The following is a 23,403-nucleotide window of genomic DNA, read 5'->3' as shown; positions in this document are numbered from 1 at the left end:
ATCGTCTGTGAATAAATAAGTTCACATTTACTCTGTTATCGAATATCCACCGTAGCCTAGTGGCAAGCCCTTCTACTCTTAGTGTACCCTTATCACACAATAAGCCGTGTTCGATCCCCGTTGTGTATACTCACATTTTTTCTGTTTTTAATTAAATATTCAAAAGTTATTTTCGTTTTATTATAGCTTTTGGCAAGTATAACACCCTTGGTACAACGGCTGCACACTTTGATTCTTCTTTCGAGAGTTCACGAGTTCAATCAACATCAGATCACATTCTTTTTCATTTTTTTTTGTAAACTTTAAAGGAATTTGTTTTTGGAAAGCTATCCTGAATACCTAAAATGATATCCAGATTATATAAATCTATCGTCTGTGAATAAATAAGTTCACATTTACTCTGTTATCGAATATCCACCGTAGCCTAGTGGCAATCCCTTCTACTCTTAGTGTACCCTTATCACACAATAAGCCGTGTTCGATCCCCGTTGTGTATACTTACACTTTTTTCTGTTTTTAATTAAATATTCAAAAGTTATTTTCGTTTTATTATAGCTTTTGGCAAGTATAACACCCTTGGCACAGCGGCTGCACACTTTGATTCATCTTTCGAGAGTTCACGAGTTCAATCAACATCGGATCACATTCTTTTTCATTTTTTTTTTGTAAACTTTAATGGAATTTGCTAGGCTTTGGTGCATTTTGCTTTCTCACTCTTTTTCTGGAAACCCATCCTAAAAGTACCATAAGCATTTGACAATTCATCAATACATCCTAAAAAATTTTCAATAACAATCTAAATGAAAAAAACGTTAGGGATAATTCATTACAAACTTAAACTTAAACGTTAGGGATAATTAATATCAAAGTAGAAAACAGAGTAGAAAACAAAGTAGAAAACAGAGTAGAACAAATATGACATTTTCACTTCCTTTGACCTTCCTGGAAATCTTTATCCATAAAGTGGTCGAAGATCTCACAACATAGCTTGCTTCGTAAGTCCATCGCAGTTTCATCATTTATATTAGCCATGCTCTTCAATCCCAGTGACCTGCATTCCAGCATCTTCACAACAAAAATACCACAGTTGTATGGAAATTTTGTCTTTGGAAGCCCTTCTGCAAACTTAACTTCAAATGGACTGATATCTTCGAAATTAACCTCTTCACCAAGAAGTTCCATCTTTATGGCACTAATCAACACTGTCATAAATACCCAAAATTATACAATAAATCAATCACCAACAGACAACAAAATGAATATGTAAAAATGCATCACAAGCACAAGCAGCAACAGACAACAAAATGAATATGTAAAGAGTTTTTACCTGCCAGTTCTTGGATTTGATTAAGAGCACGTTTGATATTTGCTTTTGGAAGACCACAATGGAAGAGTGTGATTGTGTTGTCCATCAATTGTATCTCCACCCCAATATAGTGATAGCTCAACTTATCTTCAATGACACCATATATAACATCAACATCTTCCAGCCATACCTTCTTTGGATGTATTAAACCTTTCACAAGTTCGCCTACACAGCCCTCCAATAACGTTTGTTTTTTCTTATGTGGCTTCCTGACAGATTCATAAGCGTACCCAACCACTTCTAAGAATTTGACTGGTACAAAGCATGCTGCTGGAAGATTGTTGTTGCGGAACCAAGCACCTTGCTCAACCCTCTTACAATTTAGCATTTCAAATGCAACATTTATGTGCTGCCAATGTAACAATATAGTTAGAAACTTCATATAGAACTGCTATAACATGGACATCTAGCATAGCTCAACTCAACCTCTTCCTAAACATATGACACAATCAAATAGAAGACAGAACAGAGTGTTGATTACCTCTTTGTTGAGATTGTTTTCTGCATCGTCCATTTTTTGAAAGAACTCTTTTTCAATTTCTTTTCCATTGATATAAAACGGTCTGTAGTTGATAAAATTAACTAGTATCAATCGAAACTTTTACAAAATAAATTAGGAATATTTATGCGAGGACAAAAAGTTGCTTACACACGATATATGCCCCGTAGATCCATCCAGTGTGCAAGCCTTGAAAACCGAGGAAATTCAGGTGTCACAAATGGATCAATTGGAAGGATTACCTCAGGTGTTACAGGTATAGGAGGGTTTCTAGGTCGTATTGGCCTCTTCTCTTCTCGCTGTAGAAAAGGAAGCAAATCTACTGGCTGAGCATTTGCTTTCTTCTTCTTACCAACATCAGGCTTCCCCTTTAATTAAAAATAAAGACAAAAATTCAGGATCGTTTTTATCTTTATACTTGAATGCCTTCCTAATATGAAGTAAAAATATTTTTTATACCTTTTTTGCATGATCGTCTTGACTTGGTTTCACACTCTTACCCTGCTTTACTTCCATCTGTGAAACAAAACCGATATATCAAACTATTGACCTGAACTTCAATTCAAGTGGATCTTATTCATTTTTATTACCTCTTTTGCCATTTTCCCAACACCATCTTCTGATGGACCAGCTGCTTCATTTTTCTTACAAGCGACAGCCTTCGCCTTCCCCTTTTTGAATGACAAAAATTCAGATACATTTATATCTTAATTCCTAGTATGATGTATAAATATTTCATACCTTTTTATCACCATCTCCTTCACTTGGATTCACACTCTGCGTCTGCTCTTCTTCCATCTGAAAATCAATACCGAGATATTAAACAAATGACATTATTTTTCAATTCAAGTGATCCAAGGCATTTGTTTTACCTTTTTTGTCATCTCCCAAACACCATCTACCCATTTTCTTGGTTTTCGCATCTCAGAATGGTGGAAGTAAATTTGTTCTTTAGAATTGTTCAAAGAGACAAAACACGAGCCATCAAACAAAATGACTTTAACTTTTCCAGCGCACCAGGCACCATTGTCGAACGCCTCCACGTCCTGCATTAGCTCATAACTTTTCTTCGCTCCAGATCTCTCAGGTGGTGGTTGAGGACGTATTCTGTCAATTGATACACGTGTCTCAACACTCCTTTTCCTCTTCTTTTCGTCCAGAGACGGGACGAAGTACTCAACTTTCACCATCTCAACCCCATCAACCAAATATGTTGCCAACACATTTCCTGGATACCATTTATGACAAGTATTGTCATCTTGTGATGAAATCTCCACATTTGCTCCGATCTCAAAGGGATTTTGAACTCTGCTTTCTACATCCTGTGATGGTTTAGATTCAAGGATATCCAGTCATTTTGATAGTTGCTGTGTATTTATTAAAGGTTTTAATGAAAGTAATACCTTATTTTGCTCTGTTAAAAGATTTCTGCGAGCTCGGGTATTTGGCTGTGTGTCGGAAATGTTTGGTGAAATGATCTCATTCATAAGCTCGTGAGTCTCCTGAATTCAGGAATGGTTGAATGAACACGTACAAGGGCTTCCAAAAATTACTTGAAAAGTCCAATTTTTTAAAGAAGGTACCTGCTGCGTCTGAATTGGAGTAAGGACTGGAGTCTCAATATTCTGTTGAGCTATTGGAGAACCAGGTGTCTCTTTCGTGATCTCATTCATAGGCTCTCGTGTATCCTGAAGTCAGGAATGGGATTATGAACTCGTACAAGAACTTCCAAAAATTAATTTAAGTACAACCAAATTCATAATTTTATAAATACCAACAGTTTTCAAAATTATACTTGCCTCATTGTTAAGTTGTTCATCTGCTTGATCTGCATTGGCTTCACCTTGTCTGGAAGCCGTCTCATGAAATGGAGTTGTGTCAGTCTGTGCAAGTACAACAAAAATTAGGAAGGCAATCCTAAATATGTATAACATCTTCCAAAATTACTTGACAACTCAAAAAAAAACTGAATCAAGAACTAGATAAACATTAATTTTAATTTCCGAAAAAAAAGTTACCTCATTGTTTGGGGTTTCATATGAAGTAACTCTTTGTAGTTTCTCTAGTTTTGTCACACGTTCTTTAATCTGTTTCCTGTCTTTTTCAATCAAACACAAACGATCGTTCATGATCCTTAAATTATCTCCCACCATCTCGCTGATTCTGTTGATCTTTGATTCCAAAGACTCCTCCTGATACGAAGAAGAAGCTTGACTCATCCCTCCATTCCCAAACAGTAAAGATGCTCTTCTTATTTGTTCATTAGCACCGTATAGGTCTACTGACATGTTTCGCCAATCTCTAATTTTAAACTTATAACCTCTCTTGGATAAATCGGCCATGTCATCCAGATCTTTATTAGCTTCGTCTTCCATGCAAACATCAGCTTCTGGATCATTAGAAATAGGAGGTAGGATGCATGTGACCTTAAGCTGAAACCATAAAAATAATTAGCTTTTAAATGGAGAATCATAAGGCAAAACAGAAACAAGAAAAAAATAATGTAAAAACTTACATGATCTTTGATTTCAATTAGGAGAACATCTATCAGCTGTGGAGAAGCTATTTGAAGGTACTTCTCACACAAAAATATTGGGGTAGACGGTTGAACGCTCAGAATAGGAACAACTTGACTGAATGCATACTGTAGCAAAGGTACTGACTCAAGTATCCATATAAGAAATGCCATAGGGAATCCTTGCAAATCATAATTGTTTTTGTCGAGGCTTTTGTCGACAGCTCTCTGAAGTGATTTTAACAGCAAATTATAAGCTGTTCTCCCCCATGGGTATGTCATCAAGACATCCATATCCTGCGCTATTTTCACATAATCCAAAGTAAAAGTTGTGCCACCGTCGAGAAGGCTCTTCTGTAGTAGTATGCTCTCAATCAGGAGGAGCATTGCAAGGCAGAATCTCTCATCAGAAGCATCTTCTCTTGTGTTTCTGAGCTGCTTCTCCACGTCCTTTACTGTATGAGTACGCCCTTTTAGGAAGTCCCACTTAAATTTCTCGGTTTCCTCTCGTGGTTCTCTTGCTTCACCACTACATTTCAAACCAGTCACCATGTGGAATTCTCTTATAGAGAACCTCATTGGCTGAGCACCAAAATGGAACCATGCTTCGTGTCTCTTCACTGTCTTGATGCTTTTGGTGAGAACTGCGTGCACTATCTTAGCTGATAATTTCAAAGACCTCTCTCCAAGCTTGATCACCGGTCCCAAAAACGTCCCTCTTATTCTGTTGAACTCATCATTTCCTAGAATTTCCTTAACAGTTTTGATATAAGCAACTATCGAGTGTTGGTTTATCGATATCGTCTTCTCTGGCTCTGATCCAATCGGATACCTCAGCTCAGGCAGTGCTAGTCTTAATGGTAATGGATCTCCCATCTTGTTTCTATCCTGCGTAAACAAGAAAAATTTTATTTGTCTAAATTAATTAAAATCCAATTTTCAGGAAGGGTTTCCTGAAACAATACAAATCCTTCCTGAGTCTATACACATGCTTTCACATGAACTAGAATTCTACCAATCATATTAGGTTAAAACGAGCAAGTCTATACACAAGCAAAAACCAGGAGACCAATCTCTCAGAAAGAAAACACACATAAGGTTGAATCTGCAACATACCTTAAAGAGATAGAGCTCTAGAAATGGTTTTTCTCGGAGAATAGAGAGAGCTCGCGTAAAAGATCGAGAGAGAGAGAGAGTTCTGGAGATGGGTTTTCGTCGGAGATCGAGAGATATGGAGATGAGAGAGAGATTCGAGAGGCGGAGACGAGTGAGATTCGAGAAGTTTGAAACGGCGAGAGTGTTGAGACGGCAAGAGTTTTGTCTTTTTTCAATCGAAATGTATTGTTTTGGAAACCTATCCTATATTAATTGGTTTAAGTATGCTTATGTAATATTCTTTAACAGATGATTCTCCTCAGACCAGCGGTTAAACCAAGGCATTTCATAACTCAAAAGTCTCTCTATCCCCGGGTTCGATATGTGGTGGATTCAAAATCAATTTTAATTTTTTTTGTGTTACAGTTTGGAGTTAAATAAAATTAAATGTAATCCATTAACAGATGATTCTTCTTGGCCTAGTGGCTAAACTCCCACACTATCCAAATACGCAAACTCTCTCCCTCTGGGTTCGATCCTTTGTGGTTCTAAATTTTTGTTGTCTGTAAACATCACAATTTTAAGCTTACCATATACATGTCCAATCCTTAGTATATAATCTCATTTCATTCTTTTTTACATTTGAAACACTTAACTTTTTTTCTGGAAACCCATCCAGAAACATTATTTTAACCTTCCAAGATATATGATACCCAAAAAAAATACTTGATATCCTTCCAATCTTTCTTATGTAACCAGACGCCAACAACATAACAAAATAAACAGTCATAACTAAAACCGAGTCTTAACTAAAACAAAAAATGTTTTCATGCATCATTCTCATTTCCCAAAGCTCTCATCCACAAATTGGTTGAAGATCTCACAAGACAAGGTTCTCCTTAGCTCCAATGCATTGTCATCATTAATCTTTGTCATGTCTCCTATCTTCAATGACTGGCACTCCAGAATCTTGACAAGAAATATCCCACAGTTGAAAGGATGTTTTGTCTTGGGTAAACCTTGTGCCTGCTCAATCTCAAATGGAATCATCTTCACTTTATCTACCTCATCACCAGAAGATTCCACCAGCAGATTAGAAATCAACACTGTCATATTTAAAAATCAATATCAAGATAGAATCAGTTGAATATTTCAAACCAAGAAACAGTTGAATACATCAAATACAAATTGTTTATACATACCTGCCAACTTTTTCACTTGAGGAATATCAATGCTGTTGCTTTCCTTTTGAAAACAATCATATACTGTGATTCTTTTCTTCTTCAAATGAATTTCCATCCCAATCCAGACATTGCTTTTTTTTCCAAGAGTAATCCCATACACAACATCAACATCTTCTCCCCATGTCTTCTCTGGATATACCTTCCCTCTCACAGTATCTTTAAATAAATCGTTGAAAATCTTTTTACCTTTGACCTTTTCTTTCTTGTAAGCCAAATCATCAGAGAGCAAGCAATGCAAGAACTCCATAGGTAGGAAGCACGCCTTTGGAATCTTGTAGTTGTGGAACCAAGCAGCATTCTCATTTCTTCTGCAATTTAGCATTGCAAAGGCTCCATCAATGTGCTGCAAAAAAAAAGGCAAACATTATCTAATTTGTTACTATATAATTCCTGAAACTAAACAAATCCTTCCTGAATTTTTTTTAAAAAAAAAGCTCAAGGCAAGAACATATGTAAACAAATTACCTCTTTCTTAAGGTCCTTTTTTGCATTTTCCATGCTTTGAAAGAAAGATTTCCTTATCTTATTATCATTGATTGATAGGGACCTGCAGTCGATTAAAGATTCAAAGGAATTACCAAACCTCTTATACATAAATATAAGAATATATAGACAAGGACAGAAACATGCTTACGTTTCATGCATGCCGGGCTTTAATGTCATCCAATTTTGAAGCCTTGAAAGCTTATGTTCCGCAGGAGTTGAAAACGGATCAACTGCAGGTATAATCTCAGGTATTACAGTTAAAGCCGGATTTCTGTCAGACTTGAATGGAGTTTTTGTGTCTCTAGATCGTTTAGGCACCCTCTCGCTCCTTCTTAGGAAAACATTATCCATTCCTGAATTTTGTGATGAGGCAGCAGCTTTCCTTTTCTTATCAGGCTTCACCTTTAATCAAACAATAGACACCAAGCAAAATATTATCAAATTTGTTGCAATCGGAATTTCTGGAAACCATTCCTGAAACTAAAATGTATGTATATCAAACAATTCACGTGAAGTATAATTCTAGTTATGATTTACCTTATCTGCCATCTTCCAGACTCCATCTTTCCATTCTCTATGAATTCGCAAATCTGAATGTTTGAATAGAATAGTTTCCATAGAAGTATAGAGACACACCGAGTATGTGTTATCACCAAGTACCATGCTAATTTGTCCGCTGCTCCAGCCATTGTTGTAAAAGGCTTCTACCTTATCCATCATCTCAAAGGATTTTTGGTCACTAGTTGGTGTTGCAGGACGTATTTTGTCAGCCGTGATAGTATCCTGAAGTTTCTGAAGTCTATATGTTGGTCTGTGAAGAGTGTCGTGTACTCAACTGTCAGCTCCTCTAGTCCTTCACACAGTTTAAGATCAACAACCTTTCCTGGATACCATATTTCGTCATCAGTAGACAAAATCTCAACCTCTGCGCCTATTTGAAAGTGAGCTAGAAGCCTGCTTACTTCAACCTATTAAAAATGAAGATTCAGTAACATCAGCGGTTTTAAATTGTTAGAATAATAATTAAAGATCAAATATACTCGATGCATACCTCGTTTGTTTCTGAAAAATCTATAGCACTTGTCTGAAGATGCTCTGTTTGCTGAGTAATAGGCGGCATCTTCGAAACATATGTGGAAACTAGCTCAGTAGTAGGTTCTGTAGTATCCTTGAGATTTTCTTCTGCTTGATTCTGCTCTGATGGTGTCTCATCGGATTGATCTCCCTCACTTGTCTGAAGGTGCTGTGTTTGCGGAGTAAGAGGCTGTGTCTTCGAAACATCTGTGGAAACTAGCTCAGTAGTAGGTTCTGTAGTATCCTTGAGATATTCTTCTGCTTGATTCTTTCTGCTTGATTGTGTATGCTCTCCTTCACTTGTAGAAAAATATTGGGTCGCAGTTTCTGTCTCACTCTATAAGACAAAAGTAAATGGTAAGAGTTAGTTGAATAGAAAAATATTACATAAACATTTTAAATATTTCTTCTTACCAAAGCATTCTTATTTTCTTCAATAACTAGTGCAATTAGTGAAGACAATGGAGAGGAAGGTGTGTGATGCACAGCATGTGTATCCTCCTGTAATAACAGTAAAATAAAAGAGGTAGTTATGAAGAAGTTTCTACAATTTAAAATTCAAGTTGTACTTATGAAAGACATTTCTATGCTTACCTTTTTATTGTTTGCTGAAATGATCTCAGTCAATGGCTGTGTAGCCTCATACGTTTCCTCTGTTACCGTCTGCAAAAAAAACAAAAAAAAGTCAGGTAGGGGATCAAAAACACGTACAAAAGCTTTCAAACATTACTTGAAATCTCCAAGATTTTTTGAACATTTACCTGCTGTTTCTGAATTGGAGTAAAAACTTGAGCCTCAATACTCTTTGGAGATATTGGAGAAGAAGGTGTCTCATTCATTTCCAGTGTTTCTTTTTGCAAAACTTGAGTCTGAGCAGCAGGTGACTCAATCACAATCTGCAAAAAATATCAGGAAAGGCCATCATGAATACATTCAATTATAATTTCTAGAGTAAATATTACCTCATCATCTGGTTTTCCTTCTTCTTGATTAGTTTTGGGTGGCGTTTCATCAGTAGAGGTTTGTGTTTCCCTCTGCCAAAAATTAGAAAGGTCTATATATGTAAATCACCCAAAACTAATTGTAAACTCCAACTGTCATTGAGCATATACCTCTTTTGTCAGATTAGGAGTAAAAACTTGAGTATCAAGGGCAGGCGTGTCATCCGATGGCTCTCTCTCAATCTGTAAAAATTATCACGAAGTCAATCCAGAGTACGTTCTAAAGCTTCCAAACATTAACTTAAAAATCCAAGATTTTTTTTTGACCATGTACCTGCTGAGTCTGACTTGGAGTATAAACGGGAGTTTCAATACTCTTTGGAGCTATTGGAGAAGAAGGTGTCTCATTCATTTCCACTGTTTCTTTCTGCAAAACTTGACTCTGAGTAGCAGGTGACTCACTTGTTAATTTCTCTCTCACAATCTGCAAAAAAATATCAGGAATGGCCATCATGAATACATTCAACTATAATTTCTAGAATAAATATTACCTCATCATCTGGTTTTCCATCTTGATTAGGATTGGATGGCCTCTCATCGGTAGACGTTTCTGTTTCTTTCTGTCAAAAATCAGAAAAGCCTTTATATGTAAAAAAAAATCACCCAAAACTAATTTGTAAACTCCAACTGTGAAAACAATATCATTGAGCATATACCTCTTTTGTCAGATTAGGAGAGAATACTTGAGTATCAAGGGCAGGAGTTTCATCATCTGATTCATTCATTGTCTCCTGCAAAAATCAAGAATGCATTCAAGAATATGTACAAAAGCTTCCAAATATTACTTCAAAACTCAACAATATTTTATTGGTTACATACCTCATGTGTCAAATTAGGCTGTTGAGACATTGGAGATAAAGGCGTCTCACTCGATGTTGCGTGTAATCCTGCAAAAATCAGGAAGGCATTCAGGATTTTGTACAAGAATTTCCAAATATTTTCTTAAAAATTTTTGAGCATATACCTCATTTTGTTGAGACTTTGGAGATGCAGCTGATTCAATCATTGTCTCCTGCAAAAATCAGGAATGCATTCAAGAAGTACAAAAGCTTTCCAAATATTACTTCAAAACTCAACAATATTTATTGGTTACATACCTCATGTGTCAAATTAGGCTGTTGAGACATTGGAGATAAAGGTGTCTCACTCGATGGTTGCGTGTGAGACATTGGAGATAAAGGTGTCCCACTGGATCGCTGTTTGTCAAATATTAGGAAGGCATTCAAGAATATGTACAAGATCTTCAAAAAAATACTTGAAAATGCAAATGTAAAAGAAGATGTTTTGAGAATTTACCTTTTGTGTCACGTTAGTGGGAAAAACATTGTTGTTTCCTTCCAACTCTGACACACGAGCTCTAAGATGTATGTTTTCTTCTTCCAGTAATGACATTCGATCCTTCATGCTCTTCAGATTCTCCTCCATTACCGTGATGATCCTGTTCACTTTTTCATTTACTGAATCCTCATCAATCGGAGTAGAAGCTTGGCCAGTCTCCTTATTTGCCATCATTTGAATAAGAGCATCCAATGTGTCAAATGTGTCTACACACCTATTTTCCCAGTCATCGGCTGTAATCTTGTACCCTTTCTTTGTTACATCTTTCACTGTTTCCAGCTCGTCACTATATTTGTCTTCAATGGAGATATCATCTTCTGGATCATGAGGAATAGAAGGTAGTATGCAATGGACCTTCAGCTGAGAGTATTTAAAAAAAGACCAATGAGAAACATATTAAAAAGAAGAAGCCAAATAAACTGAGAAACATATACTTGGAAAAGCTTACCTTTGTATCAGCTTCAACCTGTAAAACCCTATCAAGTGATGGATTCTCTACCTCAGTGTATTTTTCACACAAGTAAGTCGGCCCAGGAACCTCAACTGTTGGTACACACTTACTGAACTTATCCTTAGCAAAGGAATCGACTCTAGTATCCAAAGAAGGAATACTAGAGGATAACCTTGCAACTCAAATTTGGATTTATTCTCCAAATGATTCGCGACAGCGTTTTGAATTGACTTCAGGAGCACAATGTAAGCCTCTTTTCCCCATGGATATGTCATATCCTGTGCATTTTTCGCATATTCCAAAGGAAAACTCCCTCCTTTGCTCTTCCGCAATAATATGCTCTCTACCAGGATGAGCATTGCGAGGCATACTCTCTCCTCAGAAGCATCTTCTCTTGTGTTTCTGAGCTGGTCCACCACGTCACTTAACTTATGACTACGCCCCTTTAGCAATTCCCAATTAAATCTCTCGGTTTCCCTTCGTGGTCCTTCTAATGCACCACTACATTTCAAGCCTGTCATCATATGAAATTCTCTTATAGAGAACCTCATTGGCTGCGCACCGAAATGGAACCAGGCTTCATTCTCCTTGACAGAAACGATGCTTCTAGTGAGAATGGCGTAGACTATCTTTGCTGATAACTTCAATCCTCTCTCACTGAGCTTCATTACAGGTCCCAGAAATGATCCTCGGACTCTTATCATCTCATCTGGTTTTAGGATGCTTTTGACAATAGAGATATAATCTGAACCAGAGTATTGGTTGATTGCTGACTTTTCCTTTGGCTGTGAACCAATAGGATACTTCAGCTCTGGCAGTGCTAGTTTTAGAGGTACTGAATCTCCCATCTTGTTTCTATCCTGCGTAAACAAGGAAAAAAAAAATTTCAAACTTTTCTGGAAGGCTTTCCTGAAATAACACAACAAATGCTTCCTGAAATTCTTATAAACACTAGACAGTTTCACAAGCAACAAAAGACTCATAAGCAAATTCAAGACCCTATCAAAAATATCAACATTCCTAATCAAAACAAGACTCCAAGCAAAAAAGTTTCAAAATGTGTTACCATCCGAGTTTCAATTTTCAACATTTAATAGATGCAGCAACAAATGCTTTCTGGAAATCTTCTAAAAACATTCAATAGATGCAGCAAGAGACAACAAACTTTTATTTTATAAATTTGTACAAACACACAGAAGGTTGAATCTGCAACATACCTCAAAGAGATGAATTATGCTCCAACAACTTTGTGTTCCCACAATTCAAAAGTCTTTCATTTGCTTCGCTGGTTAATAAGAAAGAGTAACAAACAAATCAAAATCAAAACGCAAGCTTCCCAAATTTTAATTCAAAAACCCTAATTTTAAAAAGCTACATAGTGATTTGTGTCCGATTTTGAGAGTAGAGAGTGTGACGCTGATGATTAGATAGCCGGAGAAGATGATTAGCGAGCCGGAGAAGATGATTAGCGAACGGGAGAAGATGATTGGCGAGCCGGAGAAAATGATTAGCGAGCCGAAGAAGATGACTAGCGAGCCGGAGAAGATGATTCCCGAGCCGGAGACGACGATTCCCGAGTCGGAGAAGATGATTCCCGAGCCGGAGACGACGATTCCCGAGTCGGAGACGACAGTGCCGATGAGGGTTTGAAGATTCCGGAGAGGAGACGACACGATTCGCGATCGAATGAAATGAAATGTTTTTTTTATTCTTATAACAAAGGGTATAAGGGTAAATTACCCCTTTAATGAAACCTATTTTTGTGACTTTCTCCTTCTAGTGCTATTTTTGGGACATAAACTTCAAAAGGTGCTATTATTGACAATTGCCCTAAAAATAATTACAAAAATAAATAAATAAATATTGTTAAACCGTTAGCAAAATACTAAATCCTATACCCTAAATCCTAAACTCCAAACCCTAAATTATAAACCTTAAATCTTGGATAAATCGTAAACCATTGGAAAATTTTAAACCCTAAATCATGCATTAAAAACTAAATTTTAATAACACTAAACCCTAAATCCTAATCACTAAACCCTAAATCCTTGGATAAACCCTGAACCCTTAGATAAATCATAAACTGTAAATAAAAAATATTTAAAATTAAACTCTAGAGTATATGATTTATCCAAGGGTTCAAAGTTTACCCAAGGGTTTAGAGTTTAGTGATTAGGATTTAGGGTTTAGTGTTATTAAAATTTAGTTTTTAATGTATGATTTAGGGTTTAAGATTTTCAAACGTTTAGAGTTTATCCAAAGTTTAAGGTTTAGGGTTTAAGATTTAGAGTATAGGGTTTAGTATTTTGCTGAAGACTTAAAATTATTTATTTATTTATTAATTTTTTGTAATTATTTTTATGTATTTTTATTGTTTTATTTAAAAAAAATAATCTTATTTAGAAATTCAATGTTGTTTCCTTTTTTAAAAGATATCAAATATCAAATACTCAAACACTTGGATGGTGAACCTAGAGGTTGAACCCAAGAATTACTCTTATTTTTATTAACATTATTGTAATTGGACCATTATCTCAACGCTATATTTACATGTATATAAATATGCGTGCCATTGATCTATCTCCTTCTTTATATATACGCATTTACTAATGAATTGAAATACTATATAGTATGCTAGTGTAGTCTGTAGATATACATCAATACATGCATGCATGCCCTTTATAAACGTTGCCCATATTAAAGACATCCATTAAATGAATTTAGTTGTTTGGTGACTGTAGAGCTTATATACTCTTTTTATCTTTTTGTTTTTCCTACTCGTTATTATTCACTCCCACCAACAAAAGAGAAACTAGAAGAAACAAATAAAACTAGATCGTGTAGAGAGAGAGAGAGAGAGAGAGAGAGAGAGAGAGAGAGAGAGAGAGAGAGAGAGAGAGAGAGAGAGAGAGAGAGAGAGAGAGAGAGAGAGAGAAGAGAGAGAGAGAGAGAGAGAGAGAGAGAGAGAGAGAGAGAGGAGAGAGAGAGAGAGAGAGAGAGAGAGAGAGAGAGAGAGAGAGAGAGAGAGAGATAGAGAGAGCATAGAAACTAGGAACTAGAGGCTCTAGTAGTTGCCCGAGGCCGCTACCGTCAAAGGCGGAGATGAGCCGTGGAGCGTATTTGGCATGGGAAGACTTAACGGTAGTTATACCCAACTTCAGTGATGGTCCGACCCGAAGGTTGCTACAGAGGCTAAACGGGTATGCTGAACCAGGTCGGATCATGGCTATAATGGGTCCTTCTGGATCCGGAAAGTCCACTCTTCTTGACTCTCTTGCAGGTCAGTTTCTTCTAACATTCAACTCCATGCATCAAACATTCCGACTGACATACCTATCTTGGCAATTTTTATATTATTGGTATTTTTAGCTATTACTACTATATTGATAAATATTGTAATAGTGTCATTGACTTAGTTTAATTTTTTTTTTTTTGAACAAAAGGCTAAACTGAGTTTAATTTTCTGTCGTAATGTTATCCGGAAATTGCCAAAATGGAATATAAAAGATTTGTAAATATAAAAGATTTGTAAATCTATGTATATATATATGTTACTTTTTACTAATTACACCTTGGTTTATCAACATCATCATAGATCATACATTAAGCGATTTTATACCGAAATTAAAGCTGATTTATTGGACAACTATATCTACATACAGTATTTATAAACATCCGCTGCATGCAAAGAAAGTAGACAGAACACTGCACTGCCTCATAAATGCAAAACTTATTACTGGGGCTAGCATTTCTTATTCATTATCTCTTTAGTTATGATATTTATCTCCATTTTTACAGCCCAATACAAAAAAAATATAAAAAACAGTGAAAATAGTAGTATTGTTTTTGTTTTTTTTTCTCTCTATAAGATGAAGTTCTCATCGACTGTTAAGAAAATAATTCTCGAGTTATCTACAGGTAGACTCGCAAGAAACGTGATCATGACCGGTAATCTTCTATTGAACGGCAAGAAAGCCAGACTAGACTATGGTCTCGTAGTAAGTTTCCTCGTTCAATATTTCATCTCACATTTGACATTCTATAACAAGCAACTAACTTGTTAGATAATTAGGATTGTCCTTTTGGTCGATAAACGTTATCTTTTCATTTGTGGTAACATATTTTAGACAGATCCAACCTAAGTAGATAGTGGTGAAAGGTTAAAGTCTATAGTTATTTTGAATATTTTGTGTGAATAATATAAGGTCAATTAAAATAGGGACTTAAAAATATAAAGTACAGCCCAACTTAATCAACAACTTTTAGATTTACTCTCATTTGATCTTAATGGAAAAGTAAATGTTGAAAGTTGTCTGCATTGATCTTAAAATATATGGATAACGTGAATATATGTATATAGGCATATGTAACACAAGAGGACATATTGCTCGGAACACTAACAGTGAGGGAGACAATAACATATTCAGCCCGATTGAGGCTTCCAAGTGATATGTCTAACGAGGAAGTGAGTGACATTGTGGAAGGCACAATCATGGAGCTTGGTCTTCAAGACTGCGCAGACAGAGCCATTGGAAACTGGCACGCTAGGGGAGTTAGTGGCGGCGAACGGAAACGTGTCAGCATCGCTTTAGAGATCTTAACCCGCCCTCAGATCCTCTTTCTCGACGAACCCACCAGCGGTTTGGATAGTGCTTCTGCGTTTTTCGTGATTCAGACACTTAGAAACATCGCAAGAGATGGCAGAACCGTTATTTCATCGATTCATCAGCCTAGCAGTGAGGTGTTTGCACTTTTTGATGATCTTTTCTTGCTCTCGAGTGGTGAGTCTGTCTACTTTGGTGAAGCCAAGTCTGCTGTTGAGGTGAACTATAAACTCTTGCTTTACTTGTAGTACAAGAAACCCTGAAGTTTCGTTTATCTTACGTTATCTTGATGGAGAAAACTCTGTTTTGTTTTGTTTTTTTGCTTATTTGAAATATAGTTCTTTGCTGAATCGGGCTTTCCATGTCCCAAGAAGAGGAATCCTTCTGATCACTTCCTGCGATGTATAAACTCAGACTTCGATACAGTCACAGCTACGCTCAAAGGATCTCAAAGAATTCAGGAAACACCAGCTACATCAGATCCACTGATGAATCTAGCAACACCTGTGATCAGAGCAAGGCTTGTTGAGAACTACCGGCGTTCAAAGTATGCGAAGTCCGCAAAATCAAGAATCCAAGAACTATCTAACATCGTAAGTTTTAACTCTTTGTGCATTCCATAGTCAAGTTAACTCATGAGCTGGTCATGTTAACGTTTTCTTTCTTTTTCCTCCCAGGATGGGAGTGAGATGGAAGTGAGAAGAGGAAGTGAAGCAAGCTGGTGGAGACAACTTAGAACATTAACAGCAAGATCATTCATAAACATGTGTCGCGATGTAGGTTACTACTGGACAAGAATAGTAAGCTACATTGTTGTTTCTATAAGCGTAGGGACGATATTCTACGACGTGGGATATAGCTACACATCAATCTTAGCCAGGGTCTCTTGTGGTGGATTCATCACTGGTTTCATGACGTTCATGTCCATTGGAGGCTTCCCTTCTTTCCTTGAAGAAATGAAGGTAAAAATAATAAACCCTAATTATATCTCACAAATCTTGATTTGCTATATCGACGGTTATAGCCAAGTGAAAAACTGTTTTAAGGCCTCCAAAATTTTCTTGAGTCAATATTTATTGTTAAAATATATTTTTACTATATAGTTTATAGTCTCCAAAATCTCAGGGCCGGCCTCCGGTGAAAATGCGATTTTGTCATGTTGTAGGTGTTCTATAAAGAGAGGATGAGTGGTTACTATGGAGTTTCGGTTTATATCCTCTCAAACTACATCTCGTCTTTCCCGTTCTTAGTTTCTCTCTCGGTTATAACGGGAACTATTACTTACAACTTGGTGAAGTTTCGTCCCGGGTTCTCGCATTACGCTTTCTTCTGTCTCAACATCTTCTTCTCAGTCTCTGTGATAGAGAGTCTCATGATGGTTGTGGCTTCTCTAGTTCCAAACTTCTTGATGGGTCTTGTTACTGGAGCTGGTCTCATTGTAAGAACGAAGCAACCTTTCTTTTCTTCTCATAAAATCAAGTTTATAAAAGACCTTAAGTGTGATTTTCTATGTTATGTTTTGGTAAGGGAATTATCATGATGACTTCTGGATTCTTCCGTCTGCTTCCTGATCTTCCCAAGATATTTTGGCGTTACCCAGTTTCATATATAAGCTATGGATCTTGGGCTATCCAGGTAAAGTGAAAGAGAGTAATGTTTCAAGAACATATTAAAAAACGTTTTCAGGTTACTGAAAAGATTATAAGTAGAGGTTGTTAAACTTGAGAAACATTTGGGATGTTGCAGGGAGGTTACAAGAACGATTTTCTTGGACTAGAGTTCGAGCCTTTATTCCCGGGTGAGCCGAAAATGACAGGAGAAGAAGTGATAAACAAGATATTTAGAGTGAAGGTGACACATTCAAAATGGTGGGACTTGGCTGCGGTAGTAGGAATCCTTGTGTGTTATAGGCTTCTCTTCTTCGTGGTCTTAAAGCTAAAGGAGAGAGCAGGACCAGCTCTAAAGGCGATTCAGGCAAAAAGAACGATGAGGAATCTTGACAGGAGACCTTCTTTCAAGAGAATGCCGTCTCTGTCTTTGTCATTGTCGTCAATGTCTTCAAGGAGACATCAGCCTTTCCGTTCACTTTCTTCTCAAGAAGGCCTCAACTCTCCAGCCCACTACTAAAAAGGCTTATGTAATATGTAATTTTACTTTGTTCTGCCTGTAACTTTTCATCATGATCTCATAATCTGCTCTATAATTGTCATTATTGGAGAATAAAAAGCAAGTTGTACTGTAGTACCCAAGTTTTTATTATTATAACTAAACCCTCCCCAAGTGGAAACCAAAGGCAACCCAAATGTTCCTCTACTGAAACTTCATTTCAAGTCGAGGCTTTATGTAACACAAGGAAGAATATTAATAAGAAAATATGGATCGTTCGAACTTATGAATACGAAAATACTATAAGGATCATTCGTAATAAAAAATACTATAAGGATCATTAAAACTTTTGAATATCAAAATACGCAACTCAAGTAATTAATATGGAAAAAGAAAGATTAGGTAAATGTAAATGGAAACAACATTCAAAGAAATTTTATTATATAGTTTACTAATCTTTGTTGAATTAGTAGAAAACTGGCTCGTCCTTTATAATAACAATGTCAAACGTAAAGGTAGCTTTCTCTCTGGAAGACTTTGAATCAGTTATCGACTTGACCCAAATTGTGACCGGTCTTCAAAGAAAGCCAAGGACTATCAAACATTTCTAAATATTCGTACGATATATTTTCAAAATTAAGCTTTTCTGTAAGAGTCATGTCCAATACAGTATTAAACAGTTCCTCACAAAGGGAGGGCTGGAATTAAATGGAAGTACGGAACGCAAAAATATCATGAGAACAGGCAGAGATAAATTGACCGAGACTCAGTCTACCGGTCATTAGTTAACATCTATGAAGTGTGTACATTTTATTTTTTTATGATACATGTGCTAAGATGATTAAATGTTAAGATACTTCTGAAGTCATGGATAAACATGCCATTTACAAATTTGTTGATTCGTATGCGAGAAGTAAACACAGTGTGAATTAATCTTTTTTTTCTTCAAGAAACACAATATGAAACATAATGGTGATTACACATTATTCCGGTTCAACAACTCTTGCTACCACAGAAGGTAGAAAACCTTTGATATATATACACACAAAGACAATGTTAAAAAATACAAAAAGACAATTGAAGAAGATGAGGTCTATATACCAATTACCAACTTTGAGCTAATAGACTCAAAACTCTATAAAAATCTACTGACCTTTTACTTTTGAGACAAGACAAAAAAGGCAAAATATTCGTCAAAAGTAGATTTTGCTGACTTATTCTCATTTGTTTTCGGAATATATGAACACTAGGATAAGACCCGCGCCTTGCGCGGGATTAAGTTATTATTTTTATTATATTTTGGAGAATGAAACAATAGTTTGGCTTCATTTGGATTACGGGTGTTCAACCCGGATATCGGGTTGGTTTCGGTTCGGTTCAGTTTTTTCGGTATTTGGTTAGTAAAATATAACTACTATTCTAAATCCATATTTACTTTGACTTTAGTCTTTCACATACTTTTGAAAGATTTCAACTGGACGACTAAATTGATCAGCCAATCTTGTTGCTTTAAATCATTAGTGTTTATATATATATATATATATTATTTAGTTTGAATATTTATTAAATAAAAATTCATATGCGTTATATTTTATGATCATTTGTAACTTATTATAACAAAAAAATAATCTATTGATCACAAAATTTTCAGAGTGGGAATATTCAAATTTCTAATAATATATAGACGTTTTGAAAAATTCAAATATAACATATAAGAAAAAATATAAATGTTTTTATCATATATTTAATGTGATTTTTTAATATCTTTCAATAATATAAAATTAAAAAAAAGAACTAAGATACCAAAATTGTTATCAAATATTTATTATTCATAATAATTAATTTTCATATATACGTTAATCATATTAGGTAATTTCGTAGCTTCTAATTAAGGAAAGTGCAAAAAAAATTTGGTAGATTATTTATCAATTCGATAGTTAGTTTAATAAAAAATATAATGTAAGTCAAGATGGACCAACCTATTTTTCTAAGAATAGTATATTTTATATAGTCATTTATTAAATGAGAATTTATAATCATACAGTTCTATGATCATTCATATCATTTTATAACTGAATATTTAAATCATCGATAACAAAATTTTCAATGTGAAATCTTTTAATAAGTTTATAATTTATAAATGTTTTTGAAAATTCATTGAAAGTTTTAATATTAAAATATTTATGTAATCTTATGGTATATAGTATAATCTATATATATATATATATAAATATATATGTTTTATTATTAAATGATATTTTTACTCATATGGTTTTAAAATAATGTGTATCTTCTTATAATATTAAATAAAAGTTCATATTAATACAATTTTATGATCATTTGTAACTTATTATGACAAAAAAATAATCTATTGATCACAAAATTTTCAGAGTGGGGATCTTCAAATTTCTAATAATTTATAGACGTTTTGAAAAATTCAAAATATAACATATAAGAAAAATATAAATGTTTTTATCATATGTTTAATGTGATTTTTAAATATATTTTAATAATATAAAATTAAAAAAGAACTAAGATACAAAAATTGTTATCAAATATTTATTATTCATTATAATTAATTTTCACATATACGTTAATAATATTAAGTAATTTCGTAGCTTTTATTTAAGGAAAGTGCAAAACATTTTTTGGTACGTTATTTATCAATTCGATAGTTAGTTTAATAAAAAGTGTAATATAAGTTAAGATGGACCAACTTATTTTTCTAAGAATAGTATATTTTGTATAGTTATTTACTAAATAAGAATTTATAATCATACGGTTCTATGATCGTTCATATCGTTTTATAACAAAATATTTAAATCATCGATAACAAAATTTTCAATCTGAAATTTTTAATAAGTTTATAATTTATAAATGTTTTCTTGAAAATTCATTGAAAGTTTTAATATTAAAATATTTATGTAATCTTATGGTATATAGTGTTTAATATATATATATTTATTTTATTATTAAATAATATTTTTTACTCATATGGTTTTAAAATCATGTGTATCTTCTTATAATAAAAATGTTAAACCATTGATCATTAATTTTTAACATAATAATTTTAATAGTTTTAGTCATTTATTATCGTTTTTAAAAATTCAAAATATAACATATACGAAAAAATCTAAATTTTATTTTTATAGCTAATTTGATTGTTTAATTTATTTTAATAATATAAAATTAAACAAAAATGATGGAGGAGATATACATTGTTATCAAATCTTTATTATTAAACTCATTAATTGTCATATATATATTAGTCATTTATGGTAATTCCGTAGGTTTTATTTAAGAAAAGAAAATATCATATCATATCATTATATCATATAGTTTGACCAACTTATGTATCTAACAACATATAAAAATCGAATGTGGACCTACTTATTTTTCAATTGAATGTAATTGACTACCTAATTGAGTGACACCTATGCATTGGAGCCTCTTTTAATTAATACAAAATTGAGGTTACATCTTTTCAAATGTTCCTCAATTAATATATAAGGGATATCTAAGCTTCTTTATGTGACCAAATTAAATTAGACAGTAAGTAGTAAATTAGACAGTAAGTAGTATTTGAATCGTTAGTTAAAGTACGAAAAATAATTCACATGCAACTAGAAGGCAATATCGTAAATTCGTAATCAATAAATTCGCTAAAATATAAACTTTCTCATAGAGACAATGAAAGGTATATACGACATATTTGTTGTTACGAAATTCAGAGGGACTTTTGAAATTAAAAAATACTATAGTATTTGTTAGCAAAACAGAAAAACTATAGTATTAAGACTAGTCTTTAGGAAAAATAACATATTGCAAACAAAAAGGGGATTAAAAAGTCAAGCTGATTGAATTGTAGAGAATGATGAGAGTAAAAGATGGAAGAATATTGTATATTGACTCTAATAAGAATAATGGTTAGAGTTACATATATATTTATACTAGAGATGTTTCTTAAACTAGATAGATACAAATATATATGAGTATCTTATATAATAAATATACAATATTAACAATAATGTTTATGATCTCCTTGATCCTTCTATACGCCCCCTCAATCTCAAGGTGGTAATGGAGTTGTAGCGGAATTAGCTGCTTGAGATTGACTCAGTAATCATGCCATTATAGTATTTGGATCAGCAGGAGAATATGGTGGTGTTGGTTGTGAGGAAGTGAATGGACAGAGATGATAATGATGTGCCTCCTTTGGTGGTTGTGTTCTCGTTGACTATGTGTAGCGCAAACACTTACATGAGGGAGTGTTGCTTGTTGGAGATGAAGTACCTTAGCTTGGAAATAGAAAATAGAAGGTCAAGGCTTATAGATTCAGAGGCACGTTTGATGAGCTTGAATGATGATATGAATCACTTTGGCTTGGTAACAAAACCTTCTTTTTTAATGTTTTTTTTGTCTTTTTTTTTCTTTAATACGTAACAAATATATAATAAATAATTTTTTTTTTTTTTCAAAAAGAAGAAATCGATTCAGAGGTCTTCAGAGACATGAATAATAAGAAGCTCCATGGCTTTAAGAAAAAAACAAGAAGCATTAAGTTTTGATTTTGGAAGTGAAGCCACAATGGCTTAAGAATTATAAAGATAAAAATGAGGCATGAATATAAAGAAGCACTAGGCTTGGATTCAGAGGTCTATGGTAGACTTGAATAACAAAAAAACTCAATGGCTTAGATTCAGAGGTTCACATGAACATGAATGGTGGAAGCATATAGCTTAACAGAAAATATAATAGAAGCTCAATGGCTTGAAATCAAAAAATAAAGAAGCTCTGTAGCTTGAAGAAAATAAAAGAAAAATAGGAACGGAGCAGATCGTTAAATCATTGTGGCTCTGATACTATGTAGAGAATGATGAAAGTAAGAGATGAAAGAATATTGTATATTGACTCTCATAAGAATAATGGTTAGAGTTACATATATATTTATACTAGAGATGTTTCCTAAACTAGATAGATACAAATATATATGAGTATCTTATATAATAAATATACAATATTAACAATAATGTTTATGATCTCTTTGATCCTTCTATACGATATTCTTCCATTTCTTACTCTCATCATTCTCTACATGAATATTTACATGATACAGAAAATTGCCGTCCAAGTCCAAAAACTCCATTTTGCTAAAAATCAGCTTTGCAAAAATCAAATCTTAAAACATTTATTGGAGTCATGGTTTACATATATGCACGTGTCCTAATTTTGACGCACTAGAAGTCTAGAAGCGTGTACTTATATGTAGTGGGAAAACCCGACGACCGAACACCGCAGTGACATTGAAATATCAAAGTCCTCTAAAGCAGCCACGCGTTGTTAGGAGCCCCACGTACATATGTTATTATGGTACTCATGGTGTAACCACTACTAATTAACATATCATCATATGTAAAACGATAAACTGAAATGGACTAGATCAGTTTATGTTCTCTTCATTTATGTTTCTTTTCTAGCTAGTGTGTCACATACTAGAATCGAATTATCTTGAACATATATATCAATTTGAAACTTGTGGGACGTGTGATGTGATATCACTGGTATAAATATAATAATGGTTAGTAAAGTTCTTATTTATATTTTTAATAGATGGTGTTCTTTTT

At 34.2% G+C, this 23,403-nt stretch overlaps 5 protein-coding genes across 5 annotated transcripts; 1 reads left to right on the top strand and 4 right to left on the bottom strand.

The window, feature by feature from the left end:
• Nucleotides 1-504: 504 nt before the first annotated feature.
• LOC125603093 lies at nucleotides 505-3,865 on the bottom strand. Its single transcript, XM_048774363.1, has 10 exons — nucleotides 3,449-3,865; nucleotides 3,269-3,367; nucleotides 2,738-3,187; nucleotides 2,607-2,663; nucleotides 2,456-2,536; nucleotides 2,325-2,381; nucleotides 2,016-2,233; nucleotides 1,848-1,929; nucleotides 1,328-1,715; nucleotides 505-1,202 (listed from the first exon to the last, which is right to left on the bottom strand). The coding sequence occupies exons 1-10, from the start codon at nucleotides 3,536-3,538 to the stop codon at nucleotides 925-927; spliced, it is 1,800 nt and encodes a 599-aa protein (XP_048630320.1). The 5' UTR covers nucleotides 3,539-3,865; the 3' UTR covers nucleotides 505-924.
• On the bottom strand, nucleotides 3,744-5,256 carry LOC106355348. Its single transcript, XM_013795320.2, has 3 exons — nucleotides 4,381-5,256; nucleotides 3,884-4,297; nucleotides 3,744-3,782 (listed from the first exon to the last, which is right to left on the bottom strand). Exons 1-3 carry the CDS (start codon nucleotides 5,254-5,256, stop codon nucleotides 3,744-3,746), a joined length of 1,329 nt encoding a protein of 442 aa, XP_013650774.2.
• LOC106356533 lies at nucleotides 4,109-7,990 on the bottom strand. Its single transcript, XM_013796270.3, has 5 exons — nucleotides 7,743-7,990; nucleotides 7,354-7,607; nucleotides 7,185-7,266; nucleotides 6,678-7,062; nucleotides 4,109-6,581 (listed from the first exon to the last, which is right to left on the bottom strand). The coding sequence occupies exons 1-5, from the start codon at nucleotides 7,923-7,925 to the stop codon at nucleotides 6,316-6,318; spliced, it is 1,170 nt and encodes a 389-aa protein (XP_013651724.2). The 5' UTR covers nucleotides 7,926-7,990; the 3' UTR covers nucleotides 4,109-6,315.
• Nucleotides 7,991-9,168: 1,178 nt separating this feature from the next.
• LOC125603092 lies at nucleotides 9,169-10,092 on the bottom strand. The gene is made up of 3 exons (XM_048774362.1): nucleotides 9,555-10,092; nucleotides 9,392-9,463; nucleotides 9,169-9,313 (listed from the first exon to the last, which is right to left on the bottom strand). The coding sequence occupies exons 1-3, from the start codon at nucleotides 9,732-9,734 to the stop codon at nucleotides 9,188-9,190; spliced, it is 378 nt and encodes a 125-aa protein (XP_048630319.1). The 5' UTR covers nucleotides 9,735-10,092; the 3' UTR covers nucleotides 9,169-9,187.
• A 3,961-nt stretch (nucleotides 10,093-14,053) lies between these two features.
• On the top strand, nucleotides 14,054-17,917 carry LOC106358420 (ABC transporter G family member 15). The gene is made up of 8 exons (XM_013798219.3): nucleotides 14,054-14,349; nucleotides 14,988-15,067; nucleotides 15,430-15,891; nucleotides 16,012-16,266; nucleotides 16,351-16,635; nucleotides 16,839-17,111; nucleotides 17,201-17,308; nucleotides 17,420-17,917. The coding sequence occupies exons 1-8, from the start codon at nucleotides 14,172-14,174 to the stop codon at nucleotides 17,798-17,800; spliced, it is 2,022 nt and encodes a 673-aa protein (XP_013653673.2). The 5' UTR covers nucleotides 14,054-14,171; the 3' UTR covers nucleotides 17,801-17,917.
• The last annotated feature ends 5,486 nt before the right edge of the window (nucleotides 17,918-23,403 follow it).

This window comes from Brassica napus, unplaced genomic scaffold (assembly GCF_020379485.1).
Source record: "Brassica napus cultivar Da-Ae unplaced genomic scaffold, Da-Ae ScsIHWf_3088;HRSCAF=3902, whole genome shotgun sequence".
NCBI lineage: Eukaryota > Viridiplantae > Streptophyta > Magnoliopsida > Brassicales > Brassicaceae > Brassica > Brassica napus.
Note: the sequence above shows the minus strand (reverse complement) of the source record. Positions and strands in the feature narration are given on the sequence as shown.